At 35.0% G+C, this 19784-nt stretch overlaps 1 protein-coding gene across 7 annotated transcripts in view; it reads left to right on the forward strand.

Moving 5' to 3' along the window:
• The window catches only part of IMMP2L (inner mitochondrial membrane peptidase subunit 2), an 889807-nt gene that overhangs the window by 367548 nt on the left and 502475 nt on the right, over positions 1-19784 (forward strand). Inside the window, exon 5 of one of the 7 annotated variants that reach the window (XM_054505222.2) lies at positions 2007-3941. The exons of the other annotated variants lie outside the window; for them this stretch is intronic. Within the exon in view, the coding sequence (XP_054361197.1) occupies positions 2007-2010 (4 nt within the window). The 3' untranslated portion in view covers positions 2011-3941. Of the gene's footprint in view, positions 1-2006; positions 3942-19784 lie in introns of those variants that run through there. 7 annotated transcript variants of the gene reach the window in all.

A 19784-nucleotide genomic window follows, 5' to 3' on the forward strand; every position in this document is an offset into this window, starting at 1 on the left:
GTTGAGCCCATGTGGGGCTCTGCGTTCAGTGGGGAGTCTGTTTCTCCCTCTCCCTCTGCCCCCTCCCCCCCCACAGAGTGTGTGTGCTCTCTCTCTCTCTCTCAAATAAATAAATAAATAAATAAAATCTTTAAAAAAATATTCTTACATGAGTGTGTGCCTGTGTATGTGTAATTTTCCTTTATGATATTAGGCATGTAATGAAATTGAAGGATGGTATTCCAGGCAGATGAATGCCCATGGGAGTTTCCTATTTATGAGAAGTGTTGATATATAGAATTCATTTTAAGAGATGTTTAAAGTGATAAGTAAGCATTGTTACATTAATATATTTAGCCTCACTAAAGGTAGATATTTTTAGAATAATTTGACTTTAGATTTCTTTCCCTTTTTGGAGATGAGAAGATCATGAAATGATATAACAGAGAAAGGCTGATTATTGCTTGTGGTTCTCTAAGATGTTATAATAATCTTATAAGCTTCATATCTGAGCTACACTTTTTTTTTAAGATTTTTTTTTAAAGATTTTATTTATTTATTTGATAGAGAGAGACATAGCGAGAGCAGGAACACAAGCAGGGGGAGTGGGAGAGGGAGAAGCAGGCTTCCCGCAGAGCAGGGAGCCCTATGTGGGACTCGATCCCAGGACCCTGGGATCATGACCTGAGCCGAAGGCAGACGCTTAATGACTGAGCCACCCAGGCGGTCCTGAGCTACACTTTCTTAATAGCTATGCTCCATAACTGATAAACCTTCAACTCTTCTTATTTTCATTTAATATATGGATTACATTTCACTCCTGGCTTTCTTCTGATAATAGCATAAACATCCTAGGATGCACACTGTATCTGCTCTTCTGCTAGAGATTGGAAATGATGCTATTACTCTAGAAATGCATTCACTGTTGCTTGCTTGCTTGCTTGCTTGCTTTTTTTTGAAGATTTTATTTACTTGATAGAGAGAGAGACAGCGAGAGCAGGAACACAAGCAGGGGGAGTGGGAGAGAGAGAAGCAGGCTTCCCGCTGAGCAGGGAGCCCAATGTGGGACTCGATCCCAGGACCCTGGGATGGGATCATGACCTGAGCCGAAGGCAGACGCTTAACAACTGAGCCACCCAGGCGCCCCTCACTCTTGTTTTCTGATAGGGGACATACAGGTTATAGTTTATTATTCACCAACCATGAGGAAGAAATGAGTGCTTAGGTCCCCAAACCATTGTGGTGGTCACGAGTTGTTCAAGTAATATATAAAAAGCACAGACTTTCTTGGCAGCACGTTAAGACACAGCCTTAACGTTCTCAATACCTTGAAAAAATATGAGAAGTTGCTCACAAGCGATCTGTGACAGAATGGCTGTGAGAGGCGACAGTGTGGACAAGTAACTCAGTGATTTAGGTTATCTCAACTTCTTCGCACAGCAGTGTTTATTTCCTTGCAAGCACTTGTACTCAGTCCTTTGTAAATTGTTATAGGAGATTACTTAAACACTTCTATAGAAATTGTTAACAGTAGCCCTGCCATTGTGCCCCTGATAGCATGTATGTGCGGGACTTGATTAACCAATTACATCCATCGTACCTAAATGGCAGCCGTAATAACTATGTGATGTGTTTGCCATCATTGTACAGTTGAGGAAAGTAAGGCAAAGAGAAGTTGTATCACTTTTCATGTAGGTACTAGCAAAGCCACATGTTAAACTCTCGAGAGTCCAAGCTCTTAACCATTACGCTATGCTACTCTCTAGTCATTTAATCGAATTATTGGTTATGTTAAATGTTACTTTGCTTGGAAAATATAGGAGATGCATGCTTCATGTTACCAGTGAGGAAAGTATACCATGGGGCATACTAGTTAATGCTTGGGAGCGTTTGTAGTCTGTACTGTCTGATCATGTGGGAGAGAGAAGTAATCATACACATTTGCAGTTTTTTTCAGTTTGCCTTAGGTTTAGAATGTTGCTTGTGGTGGGTGAAAATGGTAATCCTTCCATTCTTTCTATAATTAGGTAACTTGAAGAGTGAGGCATTTTGGCTGAATTGTGCATTGATTCTATTGGATGCCATGCACTATTATGAACACAGAACACACATTGGAGATTAATATAATGTCATTGTTGACAAGCTATTTAGAGCCTTGTGGTAAGCAGTGTGGCCTTTGGCAAATTAATTTCTTATGTGAGTAATTAAGACTCTTGGTCTATAAAATGAAGGGATTATTTTCACAATAAACTGTGCAATGAGTTCTTAATTATGAATTACGTATAACACAAGTATAATAAAATAAAAATTAAGTGGGCATACTCCTACTTGATGCCAACTTAATGCTTCTTAATTAGATACTGAATCTTTTTTTTTGTTTTTCCTTTTTGCATCAGCTAATAATTTTGTGTGTTGTTAATTCTTAAGTTTTTATTCATGTAGAAAGTTGTTTTAGAAATGTCTTTCAAAAATCATTTGGTAAAAAAAATCAATTTACTGGGAAGTGATTTGACAAATAGGCTTGTTTTTTCTCTAAAGAGAGACTGAGTTTTTAGATGCCATTGCCTAATTATATTAAATTCTGAAAAAGGAAATTCAAGTTATTAAAAATCTTTCTCTGACTAGAGCACTTGGGTAGTGATGTTAATGCTTTGAGAGAAAGCTCTATTTCTAGGAGATTAGAATCTCCTGGGGCTTTTATGAACTAAACTCTGTTATTCTTTGCTGGAATTCTTACTGACTTCATGTATTGTTCATGTGTCTATAGCATCTGGTGCAATAGCAGTCCCTCAGCAGGTTATGCTTCCTTCTTTGCCATATAGAAAACAATAGTAGTTCTATATTACATCTATTGTCAGCACAGTGCTTTTCCCAACACTTTACCATGCATTTTCTGCCATTTTGTTAATTTCAAGTTGATTTTAATTAATTTGATGGTATGTTGCCTTTTAAAAATGTTTTTATTATATAGCATATATAACTCCAGATTGAAGAAGTGTTGACAGAGATAAGAAATTGCATCATCGAGTGTTTCAATTTGTAGATTAAATTCAGTATTGAATCCAACATCAGTAATAAATAAAGCTGCTGAGTTTCCTTTTTTTTTTTTTTTTTTTCCAAAGAACTTGAAGTTGAGTGAATTCTGCTCAGGACCCAGCACTCTGGTGCATATTTGTATTATAAAAGTCTCTTACATTTCATACTGTTGAGCAGACAGATTTAACAAGTGACCTATATGATTTCTTTATTTTCGCAATATAGTCTCAGCAATACTCATGTTCACAATAAAGAGGAAATTCTTCAGGGCCTGTATTACTTTCTTGGTTGAGATTAATACTATTTTCTGTTAAGTCAGAGAAAAAATTACCGAATGCCTGTGCCCATTTTTCACCAAATCCATGTTCCACTCCTTCTTTTCTTCAAATTACTGATTCCTTGTTCCATTTCCCAAACTTAACCTTACTTTATTACCTGGCCTTATCGTTTAACTTCTTGATTTAATATTTTTTAGTTACATTTCTGCCTGCTTTTAGTGTAAGCTGCCTGATTTTTGTTTTTGTTTTTGGTTTTTGTTCCCGTTGTTTCTTGTCTAACGAGCATTTTAAGACATACCTTAAGAAAATCCTGGCCTGATCAGGATATTAAGTTTCCTTCAGGAGTTTAGGCATCCACCCTTAAATTCTTCTATTATAAACATTATGACTATAGTTTTTAAACATCAAATGTCATGTAATGTGTTTTTCATAAATGTTGGATTGACCATGTTCTCTTTTGAGGTAGAAAAATCTTAAGCCTTGGGATTGGAGAAAGGAAAGCCTTACGTGATTTATGCTCTACAGGTTGTCCCTTAATAGTTCTATTTGCCTTTCTGGGCTTTAAAAGCAAACATTTAAAGTTTTGTTGTGTGATATGTTAAATTAGAAGACCTAAAAATCATTTCCCTCGAGATCAGTGATTCCCAATATTAGTTTTTTTTTTTTTTTTAAAGATTTTATTTATTTATTTGAGACAGAGAATGAGAGAGACAGAGAGCACATGAGAGGGGGGAGGGTCAGAGGGAGAAGCAGGTCCCCCGCCAAGCAGGGAGCCCGATGCGGGACTCGATCCCGGGACTCCAGGATCATGACCTGAGCCGAAGGCAGTCGCTTAACCAACTGAGCCACCCAGGCACCTGATTCCCAATATTAGTTTTATGCTACCCCAACAAGTTTCCAATAATTTCAAGGTGGTACAATGTTGAAAATGCTGTAGGGGAAAGTTTAATATGTGGTAATTTTAAATATAAATATGTACTGTCTGGCTGTGTTTGTGTGTGTTTTGCATGCACAGTTTTCTTTTCAGAAAAGGGTAGTCAAAATGCTTGTGACAGAAGTTGATTGCATTTCATTGCTTTACACTTAGAAAAAATTTGGACTCTTAAACGGATTACTCAATCCCAGGACCCTGGGATGGGATCATGACCTGAGCTGAAGGCAGACGCTTAACAACTGAGCCACCCAGGCGCCCACTTTTTCTGGTTTTCTAACAGTTTTTACTGTGACTGGGTGTTGGATTTTATGAAATGCTTTTTCTGCATCTGTTGAGATTATAATGATTTTTGCTTGTGAAACTCCAGGTTGCTTTTTAAAACAAATCTTGAATGCAGGCATATATAAAGAAAAAGTCAGGTATGAATATATTTCATCAGGAGTATATATGCGTTATTACAGATACTTTAAAAAATCAATATACATCTTTTTTCTGTACCTGAATTAATTAAGGTGCTTTTAAAATCTAATACAGAAAGCTAAATCAATAACACCAATAAATAAAGACATAGCAAAAGAGTAAAACAACAGGATCTCATAGGAATATGGAAATACTAGTGTGCCAGGGTAGTCTTTGATACTTCTTCATGAATTAATTTTGTTATGGGTTGAATTGTGTCCCCACAAAAGATGTTGAAGTCCTAATCCTCACTACCTGTGACTATGACCTTTTTTGGGAAAGTAGTCTCTATAGATGACCAAGTTAAGATGAGGTCATTAGGGTGGGCCAAAATCCAATATGACCGTCCCTATAAAAAGCAGAAGTTTGGACTCAGAGACACAGGGAACATGCCATCTGAAGATTGGAATTATGCTGCTATAAACTAAGGAAAGCCAAAGATCGCCATTGCTGGCAAATCCCTGGAAGCTAGGAAAGAGGCATGGAACAAATTCTTGCTCATAGCCCTCAGAAGAAAGCAAACCTGAAGACACCCTGATTTTGGACTTCTGGTCTCCAGACTATGAGACGGGAAATTTCTATTTAATTTGCCACCCAATGCTTTGTTACGGTAGCCTTAGTAGACTAGCACAGATTTAATTCAATAACACAAAATATAATATCCAGTTAAGAAGCTATAGCAACTTTAGTCTTCGTGTCAGTTGTACAGTAGACTATTTCCTCATGACTGCAAGGAAAGGCTAGACTATCATTTACAACTTTGCCTGAAAGGTATACAAGTAGATCTTTAAGATTATCTCTAGATCTGTTTTTCAAATTAAGGATGTCCTTGTTAAGTCAAATCTATATAGCAGTATGGAATATGCAGGGGTAAAAAAAAGCAAAATAAATTTAGCCTAGGTCAATAAGTGTATACATTTGCCCAGAAAGAAATGTAAGCTGGCTAAGCAGCAAGTCTCCTTTCTTCTTTAATGATGTGCTGGTTTAAAATGCACTGACCTACTCTCAACCTGTAAGACTGGCTCACATCCAAACCTCCTGTTTATAAATGCTGCTAGGTGGTTTGCTTAGCAACATACTTAATGGGACCACAGGGAATTTGCTTTTCTAGCTAAATAAGTACAGAATGCTCAAATAAAGGAAAGGTTCAGAATTAAAAAAAAAAAAAGAAAAAAAAAACTTAAGAAAGCTCACAAGTGAAAACCAATCATGGATAATTAGGTCATGTGCAAATAGTTTTTTGTGAATGTGTATTTATAAATAATTTTACTACTCAAAATTAAATCTATTTTTTACAGAAAACATATCCAGTAGAAAAATAGTTACCAGGTTGCACCAGAAAGGTTTAAACATCTAACACTCTTTAAATATACCCAAATGAATTTACAAAGAAGAAAATCTTTTTTCTTTTTTTTTTTTTCAAATAGTTACTTTTTAATTTAAAAATAATAAATTATGGGGTTCCTGGATGGCTCAGTGAGTGGAGCATGGGACTCTTGGTCTTGAGGTCATGAGTTCAAGTTCCATGTTGGTCATAGAACCTACTTTTTTTTTTTTTAAGATTTGTTTATTTATTTGAGAGAGAGAGAGAGCCTGTGCAGTGGGGAGAGGAGTAGAGGGAGTGGGAGAGAGAGAATCTCAAGCAGGCTTCATGCCAGCGTGGAGCCTGATGTGGGCTTGATCTCACAATGCTGAAATCAAGCCGAAATCAAGAGTTGGACGCTTAATGGACTGAGCAACCCATGTGCCCTAGAACCTACTTTAAAAAAACAAAAAATAAATAGATAAAGCCACCATCTATTATAATAATAATAATAATAATAATAATAATAGTATATTATTTTGTCAGTGTTGAGCTTTTGCAGACTGACACCTTAATGGGGGCTGGGGTCTTCCCAGGGGTGTGAGTGTTAGAAATGATACTAGTGTTACTTCAAGTCTTTTAGTGTGTGTGTGGAGGAGGCATGGGGTAGACAAAATCATTTGTACTCAAAGTATACAGTTTTTATAGCCTACAGTTGAGGCCTAGTTGAGAAGAAGGCTTGGAGAAACCTGATTAGAGTTTGGTCAAGCGAAGGATCTTTGTCAAGAATGTGTCTAGCACTGGGGCTTGGAGACTACTCACAAAGTGTAAGAAAGAGAACTCAAGATGTAGAATCTTCTTTATTTCACAAACATGACTACTGTAAAGAAAAAATCAACTTATAAACAGATAATAGATGCATCCCCATGGAGATTGTGACCACCCTTAGCTGAGCATGGCATTGGGTGATTCTAAATGTGTTTTTACAAAGTTTAGTATATGTGATTGTACTCACATTTCAAAAAATTATTTAAATTCAATTTAATTAACATATACTGTATTACTAGTTTCAGAGGTAGAATTTAGTGATTCATCAATTGCATACAACAGCAAGTACTCATACTTGAAGTGCCCTTCTTAATGCCCATCACCCAGTTACCCCATCTCATCCACCTCCCCTCTGGCAATCCTCAGTTTGTTTCCTATAGTTCAGATGCCACATTTTTCCTTTTTAATCATGCAAAACTTTTTTATCCCATGTGACTCTACAAAGAGTATGTAGTTACTTGAGGTCATTGCTTCTTGAGATGATTTTAGGGACAAATTCCAATACAAATCTGCTCAAATCAAAGTTTATTAAGTTTCTTCAAATTTTATCTCTTCAGGTATTGGTCACTTGTAAAACCCCTTGGAACCATGTGCATATGTGCATTAAGGGAGATGTAGAAGACATATAACAAAAAGCTAGTAATAAACAATTTGTTTACTGATAAATGTAGAAATACTGGTCTGATCTTACTTTTGGTTTACAATAATTGATTATATGATTTTGATAAGAAGTTTTAAGATGCTGATTCAGAGCAGTAGACCATCCTTTGGACTACAGTTAGATATATAACAGTTATTGGATGCAGACTCATATATGATGGAGCTATAGCCTCAGAATTCTACTTGAGGCAAATACTAATATAAAACTTTTTTAAAAAGTTAGGTCCTTTACATGAAGTAGAAACATTTTATTTTGTCAAATTGTCTTCTGTATAGACCTGTCAATGGAACTATTTAGTACTAAAATGCATGAATTGCTTCTTGGCTACCAAAAGACAATATTTTATTGGACAGAATTTTTAAAAAACTACAAACTTTGTAGCTAATGAGTATCCTGAAATCTATTAGTATTTTAACCGAATTGGTACTTATTAATGTTATCCGTACTGTCCACTTAGAATACTAATTACTCAGATTCTTGAATTCTTAAAGAATGTGTGCTGAAGGGTTGGTAAAATTCGAAAATGCCATGATAGGATATCTAATGATTCAGCATGAGCAATTACTCCTGAAGGTTTTTTGATAAATGCCTTTTTCTTTTTCTGGTTTTCTTTCTTTCTTTTTTTTTTTTTTTAAAGATTTTATTTATTTATTTGACAGAGAGAGAGATAGCGAGAGCAGGAACACAAGCAGGGGGAATGGGAGAGGGAGAAGCAGGCTTCCCGCAGAGCAGGGAGCCTGATGTGGGACTCGATCCCAGGACCCTGGGATCATGACCTGAGCCAAAGGCAGACGCTTAACGACTGAGCCACCCAGGCGCCCACTTTTTCTGGTTTTCTAACAGTTTTTACTGTGACTGGGTGTTGGATTTTATGAAATGCTTTTTCTGCATCTGTTGAGATTATAATGATTTTCTCGTTTAACCTGTTAATGTCCTGAATGACATTTATAGATCTTTTAGTGGTAATCCCCTTTGCATTCCTAAAAGTTGATCTTAGTTAAACAAAAGTGTTTTTTATGTGTCACTGGATTTGGTTTTTTTTTTTTTTTTTTTTAATATTTTATGCAATATACCTGTATCTACACGCACAAATGAGATGGGAATATTATTTTCTGCTATCTGGGCATTTTCTGGCTTGTTGTTAAGATTATATTGGCTTTGTAGATTCGGGAAATAAATCACTCCATCCTTTCTCCCCCACCCCCTTGTTTTCCATTCTCTGGAAAAATTTATTACTGAAATGTTTTGTTTATTGAAAGTCTGATAAAACTTGCACCTGAAATCTCTGATTCTGGTATACTTGCTGTGGAAAGATCTTTTTAAGCTAGTAATTCCATTTCTTTAATAGATGTAGATATATTTAGATTTTAATTTTTTCTTGAGATTGATTATATTTTCATAAAGATATATCCATTTCATGAAAGTTTCCCAAATTGCTGGAATACAATTATTCATGGAATTATCTTAATGTTTTTAAATTATTATGTCTCAGATTATGTTCTGTTTTTCATTCTTAATATTTATTTGGCTTCTCTCTTTAATTTTTCAAACTCGTCAGAAGTTTATCTGAATTAATTTTGTTTTTTAAAGATTTAACTTTGATCTTAGTGATTCCCTATTTAATCTTTATTTTCTATTTATTTTTTGTTCTTTGGTATGGCCTTTCTTCAACTAACTTTAATTTTATTTTTCACTTTCTAACTTCCTAAGTGCTATACTTAACTCATGAATTTATAGCCTTTATTCTGTCTTAATAAAATATTAAATGTCTTTGAACTTTTAGCAGAGTTCTCTTGGTATATGTGATAATGAGTAAAGAGTCAGTTGGATTACAGATGGATGTTCACTAGTTTACTTGGCTTATTTATAAGTAAAGTGGCTTGCTCACCATACAGCCTTAAAACATGTATGATTTAAATTTGAGTATTAGCAGAAACTTCTTGTAAACTCCAATTGAAAAATATGGAGATTTCAGTGGATTACTCTGTTATGTCTAAATCCCAACAAAAACATTGATTAAAGATTTGCTAGTGGGATTTATCATTTTTCTTACATATGGCAAGTATACTGAGCATTTTGTTTCTAACTTTTAAAATTTTTTGAATAGCTTTAAAATAATATAAACATAACTACTATATAGTTTTATGAATGTAAGTGAAATTTGCCTCCAGTTAATTTGCCATTGTATTTGTTTTGAGATATTTAGTAATAATTTATTCTGTTTGTACCTATTTATGAGATGAGGAGGAAACCTCACATCATATCCTCATTGGTCAACTTCAAACAGAATTTTACAAACTGAGTGCTAAAATATCCTTTACAAGTCACATCATTCAGTAAGTGAGGAACCAGACACCTAAAGCTGCACTGTGCAATCTGATCCTACTAGCTATGGAGCATGTGAAATACAGCCAGTCTGCACGGAGGAGTGTTCTAAAGTGTAACGTATACGTTGGATTTTGAAAAATCAGTAGAAACAAAAGAATACAAAACATCTCATTAATAAATTTTATATGGATCACATGTTGGAGTTATACTATTTTGGTTACATTGGATTAAAAAGTATATATCATCAAATTTAGTTTTACCTTTTATTTTTACTTTTTTAAAGATTTTATTTATTTATTTGAGAGAGAGAATGAGAGAGGGAGAGCACATGAGAGGGGGGAGGGTCAGAGGGAGAAGCAGACTCCCTGCCGAGCAGGGAGCCCCATGCGGGACTCGATCCGGGGACTCCAGGATCATGATCTGAGCCGAAGGCAGTCGCTTAACCAACTGAGCCACCCAGGTGCCCCTATTTTTACTTTTTTAATGTGGCTATTAGAAAACTTCAAACTACATGTATGCCTTACCTTATGTATCTATTGGGCAGTGCTGGTCTTCGTGTAAGCTTTCATGGCAAATTGGTGAGAAACTGAGAAGTGAAATCCAGGCCTGTTGATTCCCTGTCTAAGGCACACACACACACAAATTTATTTTCTTCTCTTCCCTTTTGTTTAGTGAGTTTATTTTTGCTAGCTGAGTGTTTTTTTAATTTGGAGAAGTTAGAAAATATAACAGGAAGGGCTATTGTTTTCTCAAGTAAAACATATGAACCAGATAAAGTGTTAAATTATAAACAATATAAGCAACATTCAGAACAAGAAAATACTCTTTGTTAGTAGAATGCATCCCAAAACATTTTAAATTTCAAAACACTTATAATTTTAAGTGACCAAGTTTAGAATTTCTGAAGGTACATTATGACACTCAGTGAAATAAGTATCTAGATAGTAAGCTTATGCTTATAGGAGAAAATAAGAGTCTCAATTTAATTTTGGTCACACTTATTTCATTGATGGTATAAATTTAGGTGAATCCACAAAGCATCTATTGGAGAAAGGTTAGACCCACCTCTAATTTCAAATTACATTTTATGTTATCCCTGGGCTGAATAGTTTGAAATGGAGGCTTAGATTCTGCTTTATAGAACGGCTTCTTTGTTTTTCAGTTTGATAATTAAAAGAAAAAACTGGAGTAAACAATCCTATTTATTATCTACATTATTCAACAGAATACATATTGTGGATCTTAGAGGAAATGTGTACACAGTATAGCTTCTTACCTGTTTAGAAACAATATCACAGAGTGTTATATAGCATTGATGAATATGGCAATGTTCTAAAATAACTGAAAGCAGTGTGATTTGAAAAATTAGCATTTTGGATAGAAGTTAAATTTACATTTCATAACAGTTTTTCATTCTAAAATTACGCTTAGCAATTGTAAAAGCACATAATTACCTTGAAGCTTAATTACCACTACTTTCTGTACGAAGTGAAAAGTGTTTAGCCGTAAGTGCTGTAATGGATTATATTACACAATTAAAAAATCTCACCCTATGAATTGTGTATTGACTGTCATTGGTGTTGGGTTTATTTCATATTCAACACTGTTTGGGGATTATCTGTGTGTGTGTGTGTGTGTGTGTATGCATCTATCTTCCTATATCTATCTATCTATCTATCTATCTATCTATCTATCTATCTATCTATCTATATCTATCTATCCATTTATCTATCCATTAGACTACTTTGAAGAGTTGAAATACTGGAATCAGTTTTCTTTGACATGAAAAAAATGCAATAATCTTATTTTATAGTTTTCTAATTCTGTTCCTAAAATAAAATGTTCATTTTGTAAATAGAATGTGGGTCCAGAGAGCACTCACATGCTAGAACACTAATAAGAATTGGGGCAAGCAGTGCTGACAGCAATGTCTTGGAGTGGTGTCATCATTGAGGTTAGATTTTTCCCTGCTTGGGCTACCATGTAGCTGAATAAGTTCATATAAGTATTTAATAACCAATAATATTCTCCAGAAGATGTGCTTGACTATTAGGTTATGTTTTTCTTCTTTATTGGACCCTACAATTATATAATATAATGCTGTTTTCAAAATGGAAGATAAAAGTTCTATCACTTGATAAACTTTTACCTTTCCCCTTCTTTGCAAAGTGTGTTCTGTCATGCAGGCAATATCAAATTTTTATTAATGGATGCTTAAGATAATTCACAGCAGAGAGAAATTTAAAGAAAATTTTACCAGGAGATAGTTCTAGAAAATGATAGATTCGTTGGACCGATTTCAGTAATACAGGTGCTTCTGAGTAATTGTTCAGAATCACAGCATTCAACAAAAGGCCACTTCTCTAGCCAGAGCAGAGAATTCACACGTAAGCAAATTGTGTTCTGACCATTCATAATGATTTCTAAGGAGAGCTATTTCATAGTTTTCATCAGTAAAAAGTTTTGGCATACAGAATTTGGCATACAAAATTTGGCATTACAGCATACTACAGGATCATTTTGAATATTAGAAGGGTAAATCTGTCAGAGGACAAAGGTCTTATCATGTGTATGCTCTTTGGTGATGCATGAGGAGGAGAAAATAGTTGTTTCATTATTTATAATGAAAAATAAATGGTTTTACATCCTTTTATGTTATGCTATTATGTAAGTAGTTATAAAATAATAAAGTAGTTGTGCATGTGAGTCTTTTTATATTTTTAGTGCTATGGTGCTGAATTAGCAGAGTAAAACGAGTTTGATATTTTGTTCCATAATATATCGGGGACCCATGAGATCAAATTCTTTCAAGAACAAGAAAACACTTTTGTGTTTAGAATATCCTGTATGTGCAAGATATTTAATATTATGATTTTATCTTATAAACTTAAAACCATAACAGTTGATTACAAATCTGCTTCCCTTTTTAACATGAAATGTTCTCCAGCTGGGGAGACTACATTGATGCATTTTTCTAGACAGGAGTTTAGCAGTATCATGAAGATTAATGTTGACTTTTAGAAATTTATTTTATGGAAATAGTCAAAGATGTATATAAAGATTACTATACAATAATGTTTATATTGCATTTATTTCTAAATGGCAAGAAGTTGGAAACAACATAACTTCCAGAAAGAAAGTGGTGATTGATTTTTTTTTTTTTTAATTATGAGAATGTTCTTGTGTGGAAATGACAACGTTATTTTAAATAGCTCCAAACTGAAAACAAAGAAATATCTGTCTGGAATAGGATTGATAAGTAAGTTGGGCTATAAGTGTAAATTTTATAGATCAGTGAAAAGAAATAAAATATTACAACACAGAGAGCATGTGTAAATTTCACAGGTATGATCTGGAGCAAAAGACATCAGGCACATAGAGTACATCTCATGTATTTCTGTTTATATGAGTTCAAAGACAGGCAAGGTTAATCTGGGTTGTTAGAAGTGGAAATTTTTGTTGCCGTAGGAGAGGGATAATGACTGGGATTGGGCCTGAGGGAGGTTTGCTGCAATGATGTATTCAAATGTGTTCATGTCAGGAAAAGACATCCAAGCTATGCTTAAAATGTGTACATTTTTCAGTATTTACGTTCTGCAACAGTGAAATGTTTTTTAAAAGTAAATATGTATTATTTGAGTTCAGTTGAAAATATGCATTGTGATGGAAAACTATGGACAATTATGTACATATAGAAAGACCGAATGTAAGTGAAAGGCGTTCTAGTGAAACAATTCTTACTGACACTTTGGCATTTCGGGTGGGTTAGGGATTGGTTAGAAGAGACCATAGCTTACTCACTATGAAGTCCCAATTTAGTTAGCCAAAGTTTCAGAATTTCACAAAAGGATAATGCATACTTAGAAAGGGTCTAAATACTGTTTCTTTTAGAGAGGATATTTCTTAGCCCCTTGGTTTCCTAGTGGATAAACAGCTGCCAGTCATATTCTCCCCGCAGGCAGAGCCAACCAGAGTTGAATGTTATGCTCCAGCTTTGCTACCGCCCTGGTATTCCAGGGACATATGTCACCCCACCCTCCCACCCCCAAAGAAAGGACATGTTCTCTGTGCTTCTGCTTAGGGAAATATTACAGTTTTGACTCTTGTATTTCTTAAACTGACAAACAGGAAGGCCGTATTCATCCTAATCCTGGGGAAGAAGGTAGATTTATTACACCTACATCTCCGAATATATCTCTTCCCCCAGCATAGTTTTAAGAAGAACTAATTTACAGTGATTTTTATATTACAACAGTCTCCTTTGTGAAATGTAAACGGAAACTGCTATTCAGGAGTTTATTGATTATCCCCAGTTCACAGCAATTAAGATTCAGAACACCGAGTCTCTGTATTCCAATAAAAATTCCTTTCTGTAGATAGTGTTGCTTGTCTTGGTCCATCATTACCATTTTCTCTTTTCTGAAATTAATTTGAAAGTCAGATTTAGCAACTTTAGTGATAAAAGGGCATTTTATTTTCATGTTGAAGTATGGGCTTTCTTGGTGTTATTTTTCTTACTGTTCTTTAAAAATAAAATTCTGTTTGCTGATGTGATGTTTATAATTCTTATTAGGCAAATCCTAAGCAATATATCCATGGTCAATAATAATGCTAATGCCCATCTATCTACCGTTATTTATGTTTCTGAAAGAACTTTAAAAATCTAAGCGAGAAATAAGTAGCTAGCCAATCAGTACATGATAAATCAGAAAAGATAAGGCAGTAGTTAGAAATTTCCATTAAAAGTATTTTAGAGTAGTTTTAATTTCATTTTTAACTTCCTTTTTTAGCCAACTATTGAATATAATAATGTGGAACAACAGGGCATATGCATCTTTAATTTTCATAGACTAAGAAACAAGATTCAGTAATGAATGAATTATTGTACTGTGAAATTAGTGGGGGTCCTTTTCTTTTTCATGAAAAGCAAAAAGCAATGATACATGAGTCTTGTTAGTATGAATCCGACTGGGAGAATAATTTGATGAAATGTGAAGTCTATCTGCAGTGCAGTTTCTAGTCCAAAGAATTTGAGTAAGTGTTAGGAAATATGAATTTGTTTCTGCTTCATCTAACTAGATTTGGTACAATGGGGTGTGCACTTAGGGGGAAAAGTTCCCTGGTACTTAATAAGGCAATAATTCATGCTGAATAGATATGAGCAGTCATTCAGTGAAAAATTGATTTTTATAGTGTCCTAGACTTGGTAATTTTGGAGATTTGTGTACTTACTGTGTAAGTACCATAAAGAAAATATATAGTTTCATTAAAAGGTGAACACATTTTTTTTCTGGACTTCATATATATTTGTTAAAAGTTTAACCATTTTTCATTTGCAGTTTTAGATGTTCTATAGTCAAGAACAATGTAGGTAAAGAAATAACGTGGCTCCAGAGTTCACGGATTTCTCTTAGTCAAGAGTGGATTTATGCATAAACTAACTAATTTTCATCCTTAGCAAGAGAGGTTTAGTTTTACATTGTGAATCAAGACATCCTTTAGCATTTTGAAAGGTTACAAAGTCAAGATTATTCATCAGAAAGTTAGATTCATTATTGAGTATGTCATAAATCAAAATACAGCACTAATTCTACATAGTAGCCTAGTGTTTATTTTTAGAGCATGTTATAATCTGTAAAACAAAGAATTCATCTTTAGTGTGGGTATAATGCCTTGTGTTGACATTTTAATAAGAGAAGTTTGAGTACCTATAAATGCATCTGCTTTAAAATTTCCAAAGTTGTGATGACTTTTAGATATTGCTTTGATGAGAGCTTTCTTTTAAAAGTGGAATAACTAGCTGTTTGCCCTCAGGCAGTACTTCCAAACATAGAAAATGCTCTCTTAAGGAGATGTGATTATTTTCCTCTCCTTGTAATATATATTTTCTTAAATGCCTTTAGAATGATTTACAGTAAAGCTGGAGGGTTTTGCATTTACATTTAATTCAGAAACACTACACACACAAAATATTACTTTGGAATTTGATATCCATTTGTCCAAATTAAAAAAAAATGTGTTTTTTTTTTGTTTATTTTTTTAATTCATTTTTTTACCCTGCACTGTGCTAATAATCCCTAGGATACTAATAATAAATTATTCCTAATGTGTTAGCTCACAATCCAGTATAGGCAGTAATTTAAAAAGAGAAAATGAAGACGTGGGATCAGAAGAAAGTAAAATAGACATAGATGGTTTTTGTAGTAAACCTTGAAGAAGATGAAATAATGGCCTTTTTGTCCATTAGGAAGTGTTGAGTTGTGGAAAAGGGACACAGAACATCCTACTAGCATCTGCTTTGTTCTGTTAGAAAGTTTTATGGGCAGAGCTGAAACTAAGTAAGTAATCCTGTTCATTAGGGACAGTGATGAAGGAATGGTTTTTTGTATGCGTAGCTATTACTTTTTACTATACCAGGCCAAGGAAGTTAAGATTTACTTTCCTAAAATATTTTCTACTGGAGAAATTGCCAGTGTGAGAAACAAACAGTGCTAACATGGGATGTATGCAGTAACAGAGGTGTGCGTAGGATGCAGTGTGAGGAATGAGCACCACACATGTGCTGAACTGAGGAGGAGCCTATGAAGTTACACCTACGAGGCAAGGGAGTGTAAATAAAGCCAATATGGTGGTCATTTTAAGTACTCGTGAGTACCTAACCCCCAGCTTCAATCATTCCACTTGATTCCTCTCCTCCAAGATTTTTTTAAAGCAAATCCAGAAATGTGATATCGAGATACAGCGAGAGAGGGAACACAAGCAGGGGGAGTGGGAGAGGGAGAAGCAGGCTTCCCGTGGAGCGGGGAGCCCGATGCGGGGCTCGATCCCAGGACCCTGGGATCATGACCTGAGCCGAAGGCAGATGCTTAACAACTGAGCCACCCAGGCGCCCCCATCTGGAAGTATTTCTATCTGTATCTGTAAAAGGTCTCTCAAACATAGCCATCATATCATTGTCACTCCTAAAACTTTGATGATCATTCCTTAATATCAAATATTCAGTGTTCAAATTTCCATGATTACCTAATAAATGATTGTTTTGTTTTTTACAGTTGCTTTGTTCCAGTCAGGATCCTAAACAAGATCCATATTTTGCATTTTGATTTGTCCTTTAAGTATATTTTAAAATCCATAACTTAGTCTTTTTTTTTTTTTTTCTCTCACTACAATTTACTTTTTGAAGAAACCAAGTTAGTTGCCTTGTAGAAAGTTTCTCACATGTTGGATTTTGCTGATTAAATCCCTATATGGTCGTTGAACCTATTTCTCCATGCCATGTATTTTATGTAAGCCACTAGTTAGATCTTTCTAGATATTTTAAAGATCTGGAAAAAAGAATGAAAAATCAAGTGGATTATCCCCGATGGGTAGCAGTAGAATTGAGGCTGTCCCTCTCTCAATTATTTAAAGCTAACAAATGCTGGTTGAATCTTCTGTATGCCGAGGTACACTGACAGGTGGCCTTGGCATTACAGAGATCAATAAAATTCCATTTCTCTTTTCAAGTGCTTATAATACTTATAATAGCTTCTCATGATACAGGAGCAACACTGGCCAGCTTGCTCAGGACTCCCTGGGACAATTTTCTCTATAACATCCTGACCCTACCACAGGCAGACAGAGAAGCTCTCTAGTAGGAAACAGCTTTTCCTATGCAGGAAAGGCCATCATTGCTTATAACCTTGCCAGACATCCGGAATGAACTGTGGCTAATGAAGTGGCACAGTTGGTCATGTGGAAGCCATGCAGAAGAGCAGGTGACCCCAAGTAATCTGTTAGGAGACCAGGGAGAAAACTGAGCTCAAGCAAGAACAGTACAGGGATTTAAACAAATCTGATTATTTCTCTGAGAAAGGATATTAGTAAGGCTTATGCTCCTGCCATAAAATGAATATATACATACGTATGTCTGTAGACACACATACATATTTATATAGGTAGTGTTTTTACTTCAAGGGTGCAAAATTACATAGCAATGAATATCTTGAGTGCTTAGAGGACAAACAAAGTGCAGAAAATATCCAAACCTTGCCTCTCCTTAGTTGGCTTTGTTTCGTGTTTGAAATGAAAAGCCAGCTCAGTGGCAGAGCCAATTAAAGCAAAGGTCTGTCAAACTCAGTCCCAAGGACTCAGTTGGAAGTGTGGTCCAAGTTTGTACTGTCGAGATGAGTGGTTTGTTACATGATCTTAAAGTTAACAGCAGATAATGTACTCTTTAATGCCAGGAAGTTCATTTGACTGTTGTGGAAAGGGGACAGCTGTGGAGGGGGGTTTGTCCGTGTCTCAGAACAAGGGCCCCTGGACCCACTGCCTAGGGATGAGAGGACACCCGTGTATCTTGGAGATGATTGGGAGATTAAGGAATTGTTTGAAGAGATGATGAGAGGCCATATTTGAAAATTCAAAATCTACGTATCTGTGGTGGCTTATTATCAATGCCTTCATCAAACTTTAATGTGGCATTTAACCCTGGAAAGAGATCATTGTATTCTGTTTGGTTTTCATGTCATGGGTGAGATTTTAAGTTTCCTTGAAAGTTCCCACATGGTAAGGGCAGGTGTGACAAAGTCAAATAAAACAAAGTAGTCTTGAAAATAAAAATAAAAATAAAAATGAAAAGTAAAATAAAATTCTACTGAGGTTTGGCTTTCTTACATCTAAATTTATCGGCAAACTGACAAAGTATTACCTCATGGACTACGAGAATCACTAGTTGTTTGGATGGTTTCAGTAGAAAAGTGGACTAGTTGTTGGGGCCACCTGGTCCCCCAAAGAAAAGTAATCTTGAGCATAAAGTGATCCCCTCTTTTTTCATACACATGATTGCAGAGGACTCAAATATCTATGTAATACTTTATTTATTATAAGAGAGGGAGAGAGTAGGGAGTGCAGAGGGAGAATCTCAAGCAGACTACATGCCCAGCACAGAGCCTGATGCAGGGCTCGATCGATCCTACAACCCTGAGATTGTGACTTGAGCCGAAATCAAGAGTCGGACGCTTAGCCAGCTGAGCCACCCAGGTGCTCCTATTTAACACTTTATTAGTTTTGTTACAGTCATTATTTAAAATCACATATATATAATTTATTAATTTAAATGGTTTTTATCCTGTTATACTTTATAAAGAACGTTTCACTTTTCTATGTGCATCTTCAACACCAGGTTTTCCGTGCTAGAGCCACGCTGAGTGATTCAGTAGTGTTTCTGAGTGCATCATCTTCTTTTCTAAGCTGAGTTCCAACACGATATTCTAACTGGAAATTATACTCCAAGCTCTAAGAACCTATTTACAAAACATGAAGAAATTGTTTTTTTTGTTGTTGTTGTTTTTCGCATTCTCCCTGTGGTATATGTTTGTGCTATCTTCAACATAACTGCTTATTGTGTTGCTTTTAATGTGCTATTCAAAGGTTTTTATTACAGAAGCAGCATGGCATGTGGTTAAAAACACAGGCTCTGGACCCGGTCAGCCAAGGTTCGAATTTCACCTCCATCACATATCTGTGACTTTGGCCTCGTTAATCTGTTTAGTTTTTCTTTGCAGTTAATGATAATGCCAACCTCCTAAAGTAGCTTTGAGAATTCAGTGAGTTATTCCACACAAAATACTTAGAACAACTGTATGTGTTTGATAACTAAGAATAAGCATTTGATAATAAATAATATAAGCACTTGGTAATAATACTACTCTACACACATGCACCTCTCTATGATTTGCATTTGTGAAATCTTATACCCAGAAGTAATTTCTAGAATGAATAAAGATGGAAGTAAACAAATCTGTCATGTGGCCTTTGTTAAGCTCAAACTACAGAAATTAAGTTTTTTTAATGTTAATACGTCTTTATATGATATTTTTGCTCCAGATAACTGTCACCTACTGAAATGTTTTAAAAATAACTTTATCGAGATATAATTCATATACTATACATTTCACACTTTTTAAAGTATAATAATTCAGTTTTTGTATACTCACA

This window comes from Mirounga angustirostris, unplaced genomic scaffold, assembly GCF_029215605.1.
Source record: "Mirounga angustirostris isolate CCGP_5_RB_7025 unplaced genomic scaffold, mMirAng1.0.hap1 SCAF_12, whole genome shotgun sequence".
Lineage (NCBI taxonomy): Eukaryota > Metazoa > Chordata > Mammalia > Carnivora > Phocidae > Mirounga > Mirounga angustirostris.